This window comes from Ailuropoda melanoleuca, chromosome 1 (assembly GCF_002007445.2).
Source record: "Ailuropoda melanoleuca isolate Jingjing chromosome 1, ASM200744v2, whole genome shotgun sequence".
Classification (NCBI taxonomy): domain Eukaryota; kingdom Metazoa; phylum Chordata; class Mammalia; order Carnivora; family Ursidae; genus Ailuropoda; species Ailuropoda melanoleuca.
In genome coordinates, this window is record NC_048218.1 from 107,107,354 (window position 1) to 107,124,230 (window position 16,877).

General features: G+C 38.5%; 1 protein-coding gene across 25 annotated transcripts in view; it reads right to left on the reverse strand.

Moving 5' to 3' along the window:
- Positions 1-16,877, reverse strand: part of MBNL1 (muscleblind like splicing regulator 1) — a 203,010-nt gene that overhangs the window by 19,953 nt on the left and 166,180 nt on the right. For all 25 annotated transcript variants that reach the window (XM_034664297.1, XM_034664443.1, XM_034664357.1 and 22 more), the window contains 2 exons: positions 10,718-10,918; positions 235-492 (listed from right to left, as the gene is read on the reverse strand). In XM_034664297.1, coding sequence (XP_034520188.1) covers positions 235-492; positions 10,718-10,918 — 459 coding nt within the window. The remainder of the gene's footprint in view (positions 1-234; positions 493-10,717; positions 10,919-16,877) is intronic.

Here is a 16,877-nt window from a genome sequence, read left to right on the forward strand (position 1 = left end):
CCAAGGCTAGGAGCAATCTGAACCTTTGGAGGAGTTACCCTCACAGCTGTGAATGGTAACCTCATTATGTATTGTCTGGGATACCTGAACAAACATATCTTCAGCAAAAGAAAAAATAAAAAAAATAAAAAAAATTTTTAAAAAAGGTTAATAAATGAATAGCTTGTAGTCAGATACAGTGGTTCACTTCACTTTCCTGACGCTAACAGAGACAGAGCTGATGAGGCTACTCACCATGGCAGCTGCGGTGGCTGCAGCCTGGGCTGCTGCAGCCTGGTTGACCTGGTATTGGGCAGCCTTGATCTTGGCTTGCAGATGTGCGGGAGGATGAAAGTATTTGCACTTTTCCCGTGAGCATCTTCCTTTGATGTAATCCATGCACACGGTGACTGTGTTGTCATTGGTGTCGATCATTGTGCTGTCAGCGGGATGAGCAAACCGACAATCGTTTTCTCCTCTGTTGCAATTGCCTCGCTGGTACTCTCGACATACCTATGAGGTCATTAAGCGCAGGGGGCTCAGTCAACATGAGCAAAGAGAATCTTTCCGAAGATTTTAACTTACAGGGCAAGACTGGGGGTAGAAGGCCACACGTGAAGGGGGAAAAGATCATTTGCACACACACACACACACACAAAAGCACCAAATAACTTGAGGAACTCCTCATTGAGTACACAAGTTATAACGCTATCTCAGTAGGACCTCCATGAGAAAGAAAATGCATTTTTGATACTAATTAAGCTAAGACATCTAATTTAAATTATGTTGATATACTTATTAATTACCAAGGGAAAAAACAGTAACTTTACAGTGAAGAGACTTGGCAGGCCCCACTTTAACCAAGTGATCGAGGTTAATAACGCCAGGAAGAAGACATAATGGAATCATGTACCCATTGATAGGACCCACCGAGAAATAGGCCACCACATACATCACTTTCGTTGTATTATTGCTGAGACTGTATAACCTGAATTTAATCATGAGAAAACATCAGACAAACTGAAGTGGGGGAATGTTTTACAAAATAACTAATCGGTACTCTCCCAAAGTGTCAAGGCCGTGAAAGGCAAAGGAGATGAGACAGTGTCACAGACTGAACGATCCTGGGGTCGGAGAAAGGATATTGGTAGAGCAACTGATGAAATCTGACTGAGGTCTGCAGATTGGCTAATAGCAGAATATCACCGCTAATTTGTTTTGTAAGTGATGACACGGTCGTGCGAGTGGTTAACATTTAGGTAAACCAGCTGACGGATGGACAGGAACTCTTGGTTCTATTTTTGCAACTTTTGTGCTAATCTGAAATTATGTACAAGTAAAAGTGTAAAATTTGATAGCTTTTTAGTAAAATGGTTCCAAGAGCTATGTTTCTGATCAATAGAGATTCACTTGGTAGCTATATGGAGCAGATGGAAGAAGATTAGTTTTTGTTACTATTTGTTTTATATCTGTTAATTTTGGATGGAGTCCCTGGGGAAAGAGTGAAAATGGATCATTTCTCATGTGTCTGCTCAATTTTGACTCTTAATATGAAAGTTTGTCAGGAGGGCTGTTCACATCAGGAGGTTGCCAGCGCTGTCTTCATTTGGGATAGTTTGAACTTTTTACCACAAGAGGGCCATCTAAAACACAGAATGTCCTTTCAATATTTTCATGCTCCTACTTTGTGCTTCAAGGAAACAGTTTTTATTTTTCACGTGTCTTTTCACAAACTGAAAAAATATACAGACCCCAAGCACTTTATTTTGGAGTACAGCAACAAAGGGAAACAGGAACCGAGTTACGATTTTAAAAGCACAGGTTTTCTTGGATTTGCGTACATAAAATGATCACATTCAATTCTAGGTACTTTACCCCATTATATCCATAGCCCATTATTGAGCAAAGTGCTTCCTTTTGAGAAGACTGCTATAATTGGTATCATGCTACATCAGAAAATGAGCATTATAAATGACATCTTGCACTATTTTTAAACCTCAAGCTAGCTGAAGCCTTGTATTCCATCTACACAGCAAGGAACCAACATTATTCATCACCTCATTCACTTTATTTACTTTAAAAAAATTTACTGAATAAATACTATAGGCCAGACACTCTGAGACAGACTAAGAATCCAAAGATGACTTGGGAAGTTACAGAAGACCCTCTTGTTTTTTTCTCATTGCATCTGTCTTCTTGAACAGAAGAAAATAAGGGTAACCAGGAGTTTCTAATTTGAAAAGCAAAGTAATGAAGCTGTTCCCCTGAACCACTGTCCTCCACTCTGGCTGAGCGCTGGAATCAGCTGCCGAGCTTTCTACACCACAAATCCCCAGTCCCTAACCAACACGTAACTGGATCGGGCTCAACAAAACAACCAGGAAGACAGACGCACACTGAACTGAGAACAGAAACTTCTCATGTATGTATATGAAATTTATGCTGAATTAATACTATGACGTATGAACAAAAAAACAATTTTTGTGTGGAGGCAAACCCGTGTCCATGCCAGCTCCAGCAATAGGAAACTCTACATGAATGCACACACTTCTGGGGTTAGTTCTCGGGAACTCTTGCTTTCTTGAGCATGCTCACGAAGGAACTGGCAACAGAGAAGAGGACACCCTATCTGTCGATTTATCTTACTCTTGGCCAGACTGACAAGAAAGATCTGAAAGCAGCCCATTTGTGGGCTCTTTCATAATCACTATTAAAATCTAAGATTCGTTATTTTCCAAAAAGCAATTATGCCAGTGCCTGGTGCCAGACATTTGAGCGTGAGTCTCCCAGAATACAACTGGAGGGCTGGGCTTTTGATTTTGTGTTTCTCTGTCTCAACATTCTTTTTGCTTTCAGTGATGTAAACCGAGATTCCAATTACATACAAATGGTCGTTCTGAGACACCTTCTCATTCCTCCACGTTCGCTTCCTGCATGTGAGTGTGTGGTTCCTATAGGTTAAGGACTGGTTTATTAAAACTTTCCACTGTTTCCTCTCTTGCAAGATGCAGTTCAGGAGAATTCAAAATGTATTTAAGGGGATTGATAACTAGGAGTCCACTGAGAATTTGTCCTAAAACCAGCTTTTTCAAAGGTTCAAGGGATTTAGTCAACTGCTTTGTCAGGATATGCTCTTTTTTTATGGTCTTTTTTCCCCCTAGCTTCAAGTTATCCCAACACGAGAAATGAACACAATAAATATACTGAAATAGCTGTTCTCCCATTATTTCTGCTTTTGAAAAAAATAAAAAACAGAAACTCTCCTATGAAAACTTGCACTGCTGAGAGCTATCTGCCAGAGGCACGGGCGAAGCGTGCCCCACGCCAGGTTGCACCTGCATCACTGGTACCTACCTGAACAGAACGAATTTCCCACGGCTTTTAAGACAACATTTTTGTCTAATGATCATCATCAATAAAGCAAGATCTACCCCTTGACTGTTGAATTTGGGTTTGTCCTGGGTCTTGGAGGAACTCAAGAAAACTTTAGACTATGCTGATCCCCAAAAGAAACCCCTTAGATGTAATATTATATTAGCAAAGGATATAAGTGGCTGAGAAAACGTCAACAAATTTAATCTCGTAACTCAAATCAGGATAAGAAATTGTAACGATTTACCATACAGAGAACTTAAAACACAATAGGTTTAAAATCCTAACAACACCGTGGTTCTTTTGTCTCTTCTCATTCACTCTTCGGCGGGCACACATTTTTCCAAGAGTTGTTGTGATGATATAGCTACTACTTGGTGATCTGTTTTTGTTCTGAGAATCCCAATGGTGGGATTTTTTTGTTTTCCTAAATAATGTCCGGAGTGATCATTTGTGATGGCTGCATCAAATTCCATCAAACCGATGTGCATAGTATAGGTAACTCTTTCAGAGATCACCTAGATTATTTCTAGATATTTTCATGTTACAAATAATATTGCAAAGAACATATTCACGGCTATAGACATTTAACAAACCATTTTCTAAGGTTAAATCTGCGGAAATGGCATTAGTGGGTCAACAATAGAAGTACTTTTTATAGTCTGGTAAGTGGTTTTCTAACAGATTAAAATATTTCCATCTATTTAGCTAAACACATAATGTGTTTCAATCAAGAAAATGTTCGTTGAGCCTTTTACTTTATAAACATTAAGGCAGGATTTGTTTTGTAAATCAGGTAAGTTTAATACATTTTCCTATGAAATAGATGAGCCTACTTTTACATTAAAACCCATCATTTCAATAAAGAATTTCACTGAAAACATTTAAACACTAAACTCCATTTCCAGAACCATCTATGCAATAAAGTTTATAACTTAAATCAAAAGAAAAAAGGACTTAGAAAAACTTCCCAAAGAAATGTGAATTATTCTACGTAAACATTTTTTTGTTAATTAAATGGCAGTGGTATAGTAGAAAAAATAGAGCTTAGAATCAGAAATTGTGGGTTTTATCTGGTTCTTATAGTTACCAGCTATGGAATCATGAATACTAAGTAAGATAATGGAGAGATAGCTGAAAACACACAATACAAATCTGGCTAAAAGAAACAGTTCTGTTATTTGACCTGTAGGGGGTTTTTTTTTGTTTTTTTTTTTATGAATGTGACAAGCATATTTCAAAATGGTCAGAATGATAATAGGTTTTATAAATAGTCTTAAATTCAGCAATGTTCTGCAAGTTAAGGCATTGGGATTCTCAGGACATTAATGTCAATGTTTGAACTTCGGGACAGTCATCTGCCTGTTTGTTAAGGAGAGAGCTCTCTGAAGTAATATGTTTTGTGCTCACCGTATTTAACTCAGTCATTTTTGGAGAATAACTTCCAAAAGCAGGAACAGAGAGCTTATCATAACAGGAACAGGGAGTACTTTAATATTTTGGGAAGTCATTTTAGAGTTTCATGACAAACACTATGGAGCTTATGATAAGCTTACATATATATATCAATATTTAAGGAGTATGTATATATGTATACATACATGTGTATATATGTGTGTGTGTGTGTGTGTACATACACATATACATACACATGCACCTGTTGTTCAACAATAAGCACCACAGACTTTATTTTGCATTAAGCTTGAGCTATATGAAACTTTAAAAAAGGAATACTGGATAATCAATGATTTTATCAAGGTATCCACAGCATTAGTGGTCATGAATATACAAGCTAATGCCAAGAATTATTTGTATTTTCAACTCAAAAAGGATTATAGTCTCCACATTTTAAAATTCTGGTGATTATGGTAATGCTCTTAGTTAATTATATAATTAAATTCCCAAGACAGACATCTGATGATGTCATATCTAGTTTCAATCTGTTATCTACTAATTGTACAAATTTGGTCCATCTGAACTTCAGACAGCCATGGCAGCTACCTCAGAAGATTTCTGTTAAGATCAAATGAGAATCGTCCTCAAAATCTAAAAGGCAGAATCCCTCATTACTATTAGGCCAGAGAGCACAAGCATTTTTCTAATACATAATATAGCTAAGAGTTTGCTGCTTTATCTCATGTTATTAAAAAAAAATCTGAATATATAAGAATGGCCAACTCAAAACAAAACAAAACAAGCCCAGGAACCTTCCATTTGATCCAATTCCAGGTCTTCACGTATTTATTCCTACGAATGAAATACACAAACCAATGGGACAGGAAAACACACACAACTCTGAAACAAGCTCATCATTATGCCACAACGCTGAAATCTATAGTCACTTTTACCACTTCTTCTAGATAAATGAAGATAGGGAAGTTTTAGGTTTATGTTGAAGGAAGAAATGAGTGGAAGAACAGCAAAAATGAGTGGCTAAGCTTAATAATTACTGTATTTTTAAACAACTTACAACTCTTTTCTCTCCCAAACAAAGCTTCAGCTAGCCACAGAGAATAGTAACTGATGGACTAGATGTTTTAAAGGGGGTAGAACTACATTTTAAGAAGACATTCTAAAGCCTTATGACAGATTAAAAACATAAACTACACAGACCTGTGTGCATGAAACTCGTCAGATTTCTTAGTAATTTTCTAAAGAAATTAAAATGTCACACAAGCAGTAAACACCCTCCACAAAAATACAAAATTAAATAATCCTATCAATAAGCCTATCTCATTAAAAACATCTGCTTTTCTAATCTTATTTTGAATCAAATGTCTTTTCTATGCAATAGATCATGACAAATCCATTAAACGCCTATAAAGATGTCAAGCTAGGCACATCTTCCACTACGACCTGAACCCTCACTTAGCTTTAAATGCTCTGTTTTGTATGTAGTCAATCAGGACCATATTGTTTTGTGCCTGTACGAAAAAAGTCACTAGACTCTTCTGTGTCCATAAGGAGAGGAAGCAATCAGCATCCAATGGCCTAAATAGGTACTCATGTCATGATTACGTCAGTAGGATAAAACTGTCAGCAAAAAAGTAATCTGCTTTAAAACAAACCAACTCCAACTGAAAAATATCAGAAGTCAAGTGGTGTGCCCACCTTCCTAGAATATATCCTATGTTCTTCTCATATACACTGCTGATATAAAAATGATGCAGTTAACCAAATAGCAACCTAATATCTTCATCAGCATCTGAAATATAGGGCCACTGGTTAGTTTTTTGTTTGATTAATGCTATTATGCAGTATAAATGACCTTAAGAATTACCAGTTTACTTGAAATATTTCATTTTGTGCGCTGTGTTCTTAGCAACTTAACAAAATGTCGAATGTTAAGTGTATTGGAGGAGGCACGTTTTTAAAATTCTGAGTCACAAATAACTGTACATAAGGTAAATGATGAAAAGTTAAGACTTAAACAGCAGGTGTTGGTATCCTGTGGAGTAAGTATTTTATAGACTATTTGCATTTAGAATCACTGGGCAGATCTGTGAAAAAAAACACACAAGCCCCACTGAAAACCTACTGCCATCAGACTACAGGGATGAGGCCCTGCATTTTTAGCAATCGTCCCAAGTGATTCTAATCACATTAAAACTTGAAAACCACTGCTCTAGGACTAGGGCCGTGAACGAGACGCCGTATTTTGTAGTTGGAATGCTCAGAATGTAAACATGTTCCCAGGGAGAATGTTAACAAATGTTAAAAATTCGTCATGTTTTCTCTGTTGGATTTCACTAAACTCTGAATAAAGCATGTGTCTTTTGTGATTAATTAATTCACTGGTTGACTGGCTCATTTATGCTTTCATTTAACAAGTTATTGGGTATCATTTATGAGCTTGGCACTATCCTGATGTGGACCTTTTCTTGTTAAGGATAAGACAGCAGTTAAAAGGTTTCAAAGATATTCCCCACGATATTTTTTACTTGAAAGATGTTCACTAGTTCTCCCTTGGATATTGTTGTTGTTCATAATAAAGTAAAGACATGACTGAAAATCTTAGTCCTTTCCAGTACTTACAGATTTTAACAATTTCTTAAAATAATCACTGAAAATAAACTGCTGCTTGGAAGTTACAAAAAGGTATCCCAAAGTCACAAAACGGAATTTTAAAAGCCTCATTTCAGTGACCGATATTTAAGAGATTTGCTCCTCTTTAGAGAATACCATAAAGACTAAATTTTACAGTATAGGAAGTACGCAGCTACAGTCTCCTAAAAGATATCCAACAAAGAATGGATAGTCGGGATACTGATACAAAGTTTATGTGTGTGTTTTACATCTACATATTTAATAAAATGTGCAATATATAGTTATAAATTTAAATTAATGTAAATATTTAAATATATTTATTTAAATGTTATATTTAAATGAAATTTTCAATAGCTTATAGCTGGCATGAAAAGCAAAAAGACAACCTAAATGTCCCTTGGGACTTTCTTACCGGAGGCAATCTTACAGATTATCTCGTTCAATCCCCTAATTTTATATGTGTGGAATGTGAAGCTCAGAAAAGATGAAAAACTTGACCCAAGGCTACTCACCTAATTATAATTAGCAAAACCGTTATTCTTGGATTCCTGTCGTCGGATTTAACATTTTTTGTAGCCTCACATCGGGTGCTGTAAATATGCGTCAGTTCTTCCAAACAGAAGAACTGGAATGCTGATACTCTATGGTATTTTTAATTTCCTTATGGTCTAACCATGCACAGCAAAAAGAGAGAAGGAAGTGAGTGGCAAGAACAGCTGACCGATACTTAAACTAATTTAAACTTTTTTCACCTTAAAAGGAACTCAAAATTCAGACATGTACTTCAGAATTCCACGAGAAAAAAACTATAGATTTAAACCCAAGTAACCAAACATGCGGCCAATGGGCACGTAAGTGTGTGCGCTTCCCGCGACGTCATTCAGATCCCCGGGTGCCGTGCAATTAGCACGAGAGGAGATAAGCCGGAGAGCGGAGTGTCTAGAATCTCAGTGCCGAGCAGAAAGCCAGGCCCCTGAGCTTCCCCCGGCAATACGCTAACAGATTGTAACTGTGACACGGCGGCAGATCTGTTAGCCGGGAGGAGATAGGAAGCTGCCCTCCCCCCATCAAGCGTTTAGATAAGAGGAATCCAGGTTGAGAGGGAATGACAGTCATGCAGCGCTAGCCACTTGAGAGTACAGAAGAAGACAAAATACACAACGTTGCGCCTCACGCATGCACACACACACAAAGACAGAAACCCAAAACCAATGATAAAAGTTGTCTTTTTTTTTTTTTTTTAAAGATTTCATTTCTTTGCAGAGAGAGAGCACAAGCAAGGGGAGCAGTGGGCAGAGGGAGAAGCAGGCTCCTCACTGAGCAAGGAGCCCAATGTGGGACTCGATCCCAGGACCCTGGAATCATGACTTGAGCCGAAGGCACACCCTCAACCAACTGAACCACCCGGTGTCCCCGAAGTTGTCATTTTGATTAAACACTATACAAAATACAACCAATTACAGACTACCTAAAACTGTGGAAGGATTAGTTTGTTAAGAGTTTTGACCACACAACTCAGCCTTTAAAGAGATTTCAATAGAGATATTTAAGCTTTCTAAATATTGTCTCCTCCTAATAACTAATTCATTACAGTTCATCCCAGGTTGCCTATTGGGTTCTGTTCAATCCACAATTACACATTAGGAACCCAAGGTATGCTTCAGAAAGATCGAGGGAGAGGGAAGGTGATTCACATGGTAAGCATCCAGTAATTTTTAAATATTTATAATTTTCTAAATTTCCTCCTAATTTATCTGCAAACAGCATCAGTTTTCTAGTGAGCAAGTACGACTGCACAGTGATGAACCACCCACAAGTCAAGGGTATCTCCAGTACACAGAGGTCCTTGGTCCACAGGGGGCGTGCAACCAGGTCGCAAAGTCCTTTCTGAATTCTCCTTCTGGTCCTCCCTTCATTAGTAGCTTTTTTCAAAATATTCACGAAAGATAAGAACTAAGTCTGAACAAGAAAACAAACACACAACTCTAAAGAATATACAGGAGCCAGAATTGCTTGCTTCCTCTCTGTACTATCACCTGCATGGAAACGAGTTATACAATGTTTAACAATGGAGTTCTGTGCTCATACCCAACTGGAACATCCTTTCCATGACCTCGAATAAGTTGTGCCACAACTTTCCCCCTAAATGTATTGCCTTGTAAGATGGAGTTAATGATAGCATGTTCCTCAGAAGACTGTTCTGAAGATGAACTATGTGACGCATGATGGGTTAATGCCCTGTTGGGTAGATAGTAAATACCCAGTAAATACCAACTATTGTTACTACAGTCAAAAAAGGTGGTGGCAGTTGTAATGACGCTGAAATCTGAGATCCTTTCTACAATGCATGTAGTGAAACCCTATAAACAAGAAATTGGTGCTTATTAAATGAATTCCTGCTCAACTGATAAATTATTAGTGTCAATTATGTTCACACAACAGCCTTATTTTGCCTCTTTCTCAGTAATTAACAACACTCAAAACTTCTCAGCCTGAAGTATTGCCTCATCCTAACCAGGGAAAAGAAGAAAGAGTCATTTTGTTCCTTATTTGGACACGAATGCCAGGCTTTGGAGGTTCAGTGTACAGTGATGTTGCCATTTTTTTTCTTCATCTAGAGTTTACCAAATCCATTAATTTATAGCCATGCTGAAATTCTGAACAACCCTTCAATATAAGAGTTATATCTTTCATTTCTTTATCGTGCTGCAATAGCAAAGCATATACATCTGATCATCCTTGACTCTGAGACTTAGAGCATGATGCAATTCCCAATTTAAAAACTTCTATCAGAGCACACTTCACGCCTTGCTATTTCAACCAAAATACAGTGAGGCCTGCGAGGAAACTTGCAATAATAAATTTTAAAATGTTTGATCCATAGTCACTGAGCAAACTGTTGTGCAAACAAGTGTTAGGGGAGGAACAGAATTTGTTCTTACTAGAAGCAACACAAACAATGAACATTTAGGGAGCATTTGCTGTGTGCCAGACATTGGCCTAACTTTTTGAGGGAAGTGCCATTATTACATCCATTTTAAGGATGAGGAACCTGAGACATAATGAGGTGAACAGGCAGTTCGACCCCAGGGTTCGAGGTCCTATCCACTGTCATACATAGGGATGCCGTTGGCTTTTATACACATTCCACTTGTCAAACACAGCATACCTCAATTCTCACAAAATGCTCCAAACACTAAACCAGAATCTCTGCTTCAATTTTTTTTTTTTAACCTTTTTGGCCAAGGAAGAAGCAAACAAACAGCATACTTCGAAAACCAGAATGGAGTCCATAAAGAAACGGACTCATCATTCCTACCTCAAGTCTGTCTGTCCGCATTAATTTCTGTGCGGCAGCTGCAGCAGCCGCAGGCACAGGAACCCCAGGATTCCCTGTAACCAACATTGGTGCGGTCGGCAAGATCTCTGCTGGAACCAGGCTTGGGGACACAGGTCCCAGGTAGGGATTAAAGGCTGCTGACGCATTGGTGGCTAAGCTTGGTGCAACTGAAAACATTGGCTGAAAAATAAAATAAAAAGCAAAATTTAAGATACAAGTCTTGGCTTGAATTTGATAGCCTACATTATATATCGATCCTTCATCCATCCAGCCATCCATCTGTGCATCCTTCCATCCATCCATCCATAATCCATTCTTCCTTCCCTCCCTCCCTCCCTCCCCGCATTTAATTCTGTGTTTCTTTACTCCCACTCAGGATAAAAATGTTTCTTAAATAAGCATTCATCAAGTCAATGTTTTTCTAAAATATAATAAATTTCTGCTGGGGTTTTGAAACTCAGTATCGATAATACTTGTAATTTCTTTTTGAATAACAGATCAGTTATTTAATACAGTAACTTTCTTGTGGTCACCTCATCTCCATTTTTGTCCTGATTTAATCCTAGAAACTTGTCTAAGAAATACATTTTATAATTGCTATGTCAGATGAACTTGAAAGATCTGTTTACAACTGTTAATGGGTTGCAAGTATCCTATTATCTGGAATAAGTAAGGCAGAACTCCCAGTGGCTAACAGAGTTTCACAGTCAATATAAACTGTGAATAAATCTCATGGGATATGTGAAAGATGATGATGACACAATTTCTTTTGAACACATAAGGTAAAGTGTTGGCATATTCACTTGTTACATGTTTTTCTGGAGAAACTATAAATATTCTACCAGCTTATCACACCCTTGTGAAATACTTAACAAAGAATTTACCTTACTAGGGAGAACCCATTCTGAATGTGAAGTCTGAAACAGAAAACTAAACAAATGCTACATGATTTTTCAAAGAAATACACAAGATAGCACCGACTGAAATGTCACAAGATAGAATTTCTGCCAGGAATGCTTCCATGGATATAGGAGGGTGGTTTCTACTTGTGATATGAAGATTTGCATGTCAGAAAATATATCTGTTCTTGAGTAGAACTTAATAATTTACCTGAAAGCTACTTTAGTGATTTGCTTTTCCAGTTTTTAAAGCATAATGTAGCACCACATCTTTCCACTTTATGCGTGGTGCATTTTTAACTTCCTAATTCAATGGGGTTTCAATTCCTGAAGTTTACTGTTTTGTGTAATAATAATGTTTGTCTCCAAAACCCAAAAATTCATGGACAAAATGCATCCTGTTCTTTAAAGGACTTCTTAACAATTCTTTACCCTGTGGTAAGGAACAGAATCGCAGAAACTTCTTTAGAATGAAGGGAACATTAGAAGGTAGCTAATTCTTCCCTCTTACAGAAATAAGAAGTTAGATGAACCCTGAGTTTACATGGTATTCGAGAGAGCTTTGGAATCAAGTCCTATGCAACTGAGATATAAAAGTAATTCTTAGAGCTCAAAAGAAATGTTTTAAAAAAATAAAATATGTCCTTATTTAGTCTGGCCCTGACTTGTCCTGTATTTAGAAGAGTACAATGGAATTCACGTGTTCTTTTTCTTGGAGGCAGTGGTTCTCAAGTATGTACAGGTGATTTTGCCTTGTAGGGCACATGTGGCGACATCTGGAGACATTTCTGATTGTCACAGCTGGGGGGTGCTGTTGCATCTAATGCATAGAGGCCAGGGATGCTGCTAAGTGGTCTGCAACACACGGGACAGCCCCCCACACCAAAGAATTATCCAGCCCCAAATGTCAATAGCGTTCAGGTTGAAAATCCTTGTCCTAAGGGATGCACTCGTCTTTTGACTTCACAAATTATTTTAGGATGAAATCTTTGCCGCTAGTGTATACATTCTTACTAAGAAGACCATGGAAAATAGAATATTTGATACATAATCTGATTCACTTGGGAGAAGAAACAATACACCGTACATTCCACTGGGATTTTCAAGTTATAATTATGCCTCCAGACGTGTTGGTTTGAATGCCATAGTTAGCTGCCCTGGCAGGTCGATGGCTCCTGCCTGATGAAGTGGCCTAAAGTAATACCTCTGATCTCCATTTCCAACCCTGCCCAAAACACTGACAATTGGAAACTACCTGAGTGCTCCAGACATAAACAATCAATAATCGGCCAGAAGCTGGGGTCCAGAGCAATCTGTCCATCAACAATTACTTGAACAGCAGCTGATCTTACTCCGCTCCACTGTCTAATGGCGGCTAAGGCAAGGGTTGACCTGTACAGTGAATCCACCTTGAACTTGGACTTCTATTCAAAAATATTCAGGTGGAACATACACTCTTACATACTGTCAGATATAATATGTGCAAGTTCAACCAGACCAGCACTCTAATTTTCTAGTAGGTATTTAAAAATTATACGAAATTTAGCATAAAAGACCAGAAGACCAGTTTAAAATACAGAGAACAGAGCCAGTTTGTAGCATTCCTCTTCATAACCTATTGCTATGAATTAACATGTATTTCCAGGTAGTGGATTTTTAATGTATACTCTGGAAAGTTACTAAGATGTTTATGTCACTGTACATTATTTAGAAGCAGAGAAAAGCATTCTTATTTTAAGAAATAGGACCAGTGACCAATAAATGCAGCTCTGTTAAATCTCATTGAATAAACTTATAATCCATGATGCATATAACGCAGCAGTTGCATATCACAGATAAAAGAATACTTCTCCTAAATAAAAATATTGATCTCACTAACTGGCAACAATTTTCCTGCCCGATTATTTCTACAAAGTTGTCAAGTGAATTGACTTTCTGACTAATGCAGCACAGAGCAAATTCAAATCTGAAGAATTTTAGGGCACCGTCCCCAAGTAAAATCTAGCAGCGTGAAAAACCTAAAACATCAACTATTCAGCAAGCATTCTCTCCAATGGTCCCCTCTCCAGATAAGTGGAGCTATTTGCTAAAGCAGGAAAGGATCGATGATAACAATAGCCCTGTACTTTGAAACTTGATTCCAAAAGCTGCCCCCAGAAAGTGCAACATTCCTTCCTTTATTTTGAGTTTTTGTAAATTTGTCACATTCCTTTTTCAAAGAGCACCTTGTTGGAGGTAGGTCACTGCTTGGCCCCATCGGTGCCCTAATCAGATTAGTGAGGCGCTTGAACTGGGGCCGCTGCCAAGTCTCCTTTCCAGAAGCCATCCTGCAGAGGGGTTCGGCAGAATCGCAAGGACAGACATTCATGCTATGGTATTATCAAGTGCATCCGATTTTCTCTGAAGCATCCACAGGATAACATATAACTACGTAATTGGTGTATTTGATACTGACTACATCCTTGTAATAACGATTTACAGGTATCTTTCTTCCTGGAAGGCATAAAGAAGGCTGGCTTATGATTGCCTTTTGCCAGTGAACACCCTCAGCAGAGAAAAACAAATTGTAATCTTACTAATGCTGGTGCATTTATGGGCTAATCACTTGTTTGTTTTAAATGACATATTTTGATTCCATTAAAGTAATCAGGTTTTATTAGAAATTAAAACAATATTCAATTTCACATGATGACCCTAGTTAAATGTGTGCAAACATGATTATTACTATAATTCTTTCTGTTTATTGTGTGCCACGCATTGTGCTAAGGGCTTTGCCTATGTTATTATATTTAACTCACCTAAGAGTAAAATATAAACTCCATGGGCAAACAGGCAAAAACTCCATTGTTTCTGTTTTGAGTTGGGGGGGGGTGGATATCTGTATTGTTCACTGTTAAATCCCCAGGATCTAGCTAAATGCCTAGCGCATAATGAGTACTCAATAAATATACACTGAGTAAGTGAGTGAATGAATTACAGTCTTGTCAGGTGGGCTTTATTAGTCCTCCCATTTTGCAGACAAGGAAAAGGGCTCACAGAGGTATGTGTCCATCATCACAAAGGAGAGCATGAAAGACTTAGGATCTGGACATAGATGTGTCTGGTTCCAGGTGATCCTGACACCAGTGGTTCTCGGGGCTGGCTGGCCGTTAGAATCCTCTGGAGAACTTCAACCCCCGAACGCCCTGGCACTCCCCACTCATCACAATCTCGGCAGTACTATTTAAAAATCTCCTGGGTCATTCCCCTCTATACATTACGTGGTCTTCTACTATTGAAAAATAGAAACAGGTTCAGATTTTTGATTGCATGTGAGGTCTCCAAGGAGACATGTTTCCTCACACCTTTCTTCTGAACAATGCTTTTCCCTCTGCATGGAAGGTTGTTCCTGCCCAGCCCTCCTGTTTAATTCCTAATCACGCTTCAAGAATCACGACTCTCTCTTCAAGTTTCCCGTGATCCGCCCACATCTCCAACTATGAAGAGGTTTCTTCCTACCCTCTGTTACCATAGAACTCCTCACCACTTGAATTTGGCATTGATCACCACGTGTGTTTACTTAACCCTCTCTTCTCCTCAAACTGCAGGCCTCAGAGCGTGTGTTCTGCACTGCGCTTCCCTCACTCTGCATAGCCCTGTGGCTGCCATCCACACCGCTCGTCTGCACACACTCGCTTCGTGACGGTAGGAATGCATTTGCTCTGTTTCTCCAGCGCACAAACTCACTAGCAAATGCATTAAATAGTTTCTAGTAGAGCTATGTGAATGTTAAAAAAAGCAGTTTAATGTTACTTCCTCTCCACTTGACAATGTAATCATGAATCGTTCTAGGATGCTTGTTTGAAAAGTGTCATTTTTTTCAGTTTTGTTTTGCAGTTTTTTGTTTGTTTGTTTTTTTAATACCGAGCTTCCTAAGTTTCAGAACTGTGGTATTACCACGCTGTAATGTTGCAAATATCATAGGGGCCCTAACTTATTTTAATATATTATGTGAAACAGTGTTTGTGATTTAAAAAAAAATGGATGGGGTATATACAATAAATAGTATCTAATCAGTATTTGATGCGATTTATGAAATACAAATTTTGTTAGGTTTTTCGAGATTTTACCTTTGTGCATGCGTGTGTGCATGCGTGTGCGTGTGTGTTTGTAAAGACTGAACTTGCAAGCAGTAAGAAAATAAAGCTTTTTTTTTTTTTTTTTTTTTTTTTTACTTGACAGCACGTAATCAAGGTATATGAAGCCATGTTTCTGGGTACATACAACCCTGTACAGGAGCAAGAGAAGTCCCTATAAACAATTATTTTGAGTATTAAACAGCCAAAGGCTAACGGGAGTTTTCAACAAATTCGCATTACAATGTCTTTCTTTTTTTCTAAGAATGCAGCATACGACTGGAATAAAATAAGAAATATTGTTTTAAAGTCTGCTTCTAGACTGACTTGTTGACCTGAAAAATCACAATGTCCAGCTGGCTTTATTTTTAATGTCACCTTACCCTTCAATCTAGTGTTACTGCAGTAACAAACACTTACGTAAAGAAGACTCACTTCTGGCCCACCAAGTAAAAAGGTATCAACACATGCAGCCTGGCCCCTAAGATTCGGGCCCGTCCTCAAGCTGCTCGGGGAACAGGCAGGTGCATGGAGCACGGATGACAGCCATGGCCACAGTTTACTGGAAACACTTTCTCACGAAGTGGCCTCAATCACTAGTTGGGAAACCTGGAGAGTACAGCACTAAAAACCAATTTAAGAATTCTAGGTGTTCCTAGAAATGTGACAAATGATGACTTTAAAGCTTTCAGCCCTCCGGGGCGCCTGGGTGGCACAGCAGTTAAGCGTCTGCCTTTGGCTCAGGGTGTGATCCCGGCGCTATGGGATCGAGCCCCACATCAGGCTCCTCCGCTATGAGCCTGCTTCTTCCTCTCCCACTCCCCCTGCTTGTGTTCCCTCTTTCGCTGGCTGTCTCTATCTCTGTCAAATAAATAAATAAAATCTTTAAAGCTTTCAGCACTCAACCGCCAACAACAGTGACCCAGGAACACCAGGACAGCAAAGGGGAGGCGATAGGAACAGCAGAGGAGCTCCGAAGACTTTTTAGGGAGGTCCAATAACTTTGAATTTCTTTATCCTTCGGCTGCTTCAAATTCATGAAATGCACGGGAATTCAACTTGAGTTATATGCCTCAAGGCAGCTCGGTGTGTGTGCCTTAAAGGGAGCTGCCCTCAGAAATTATG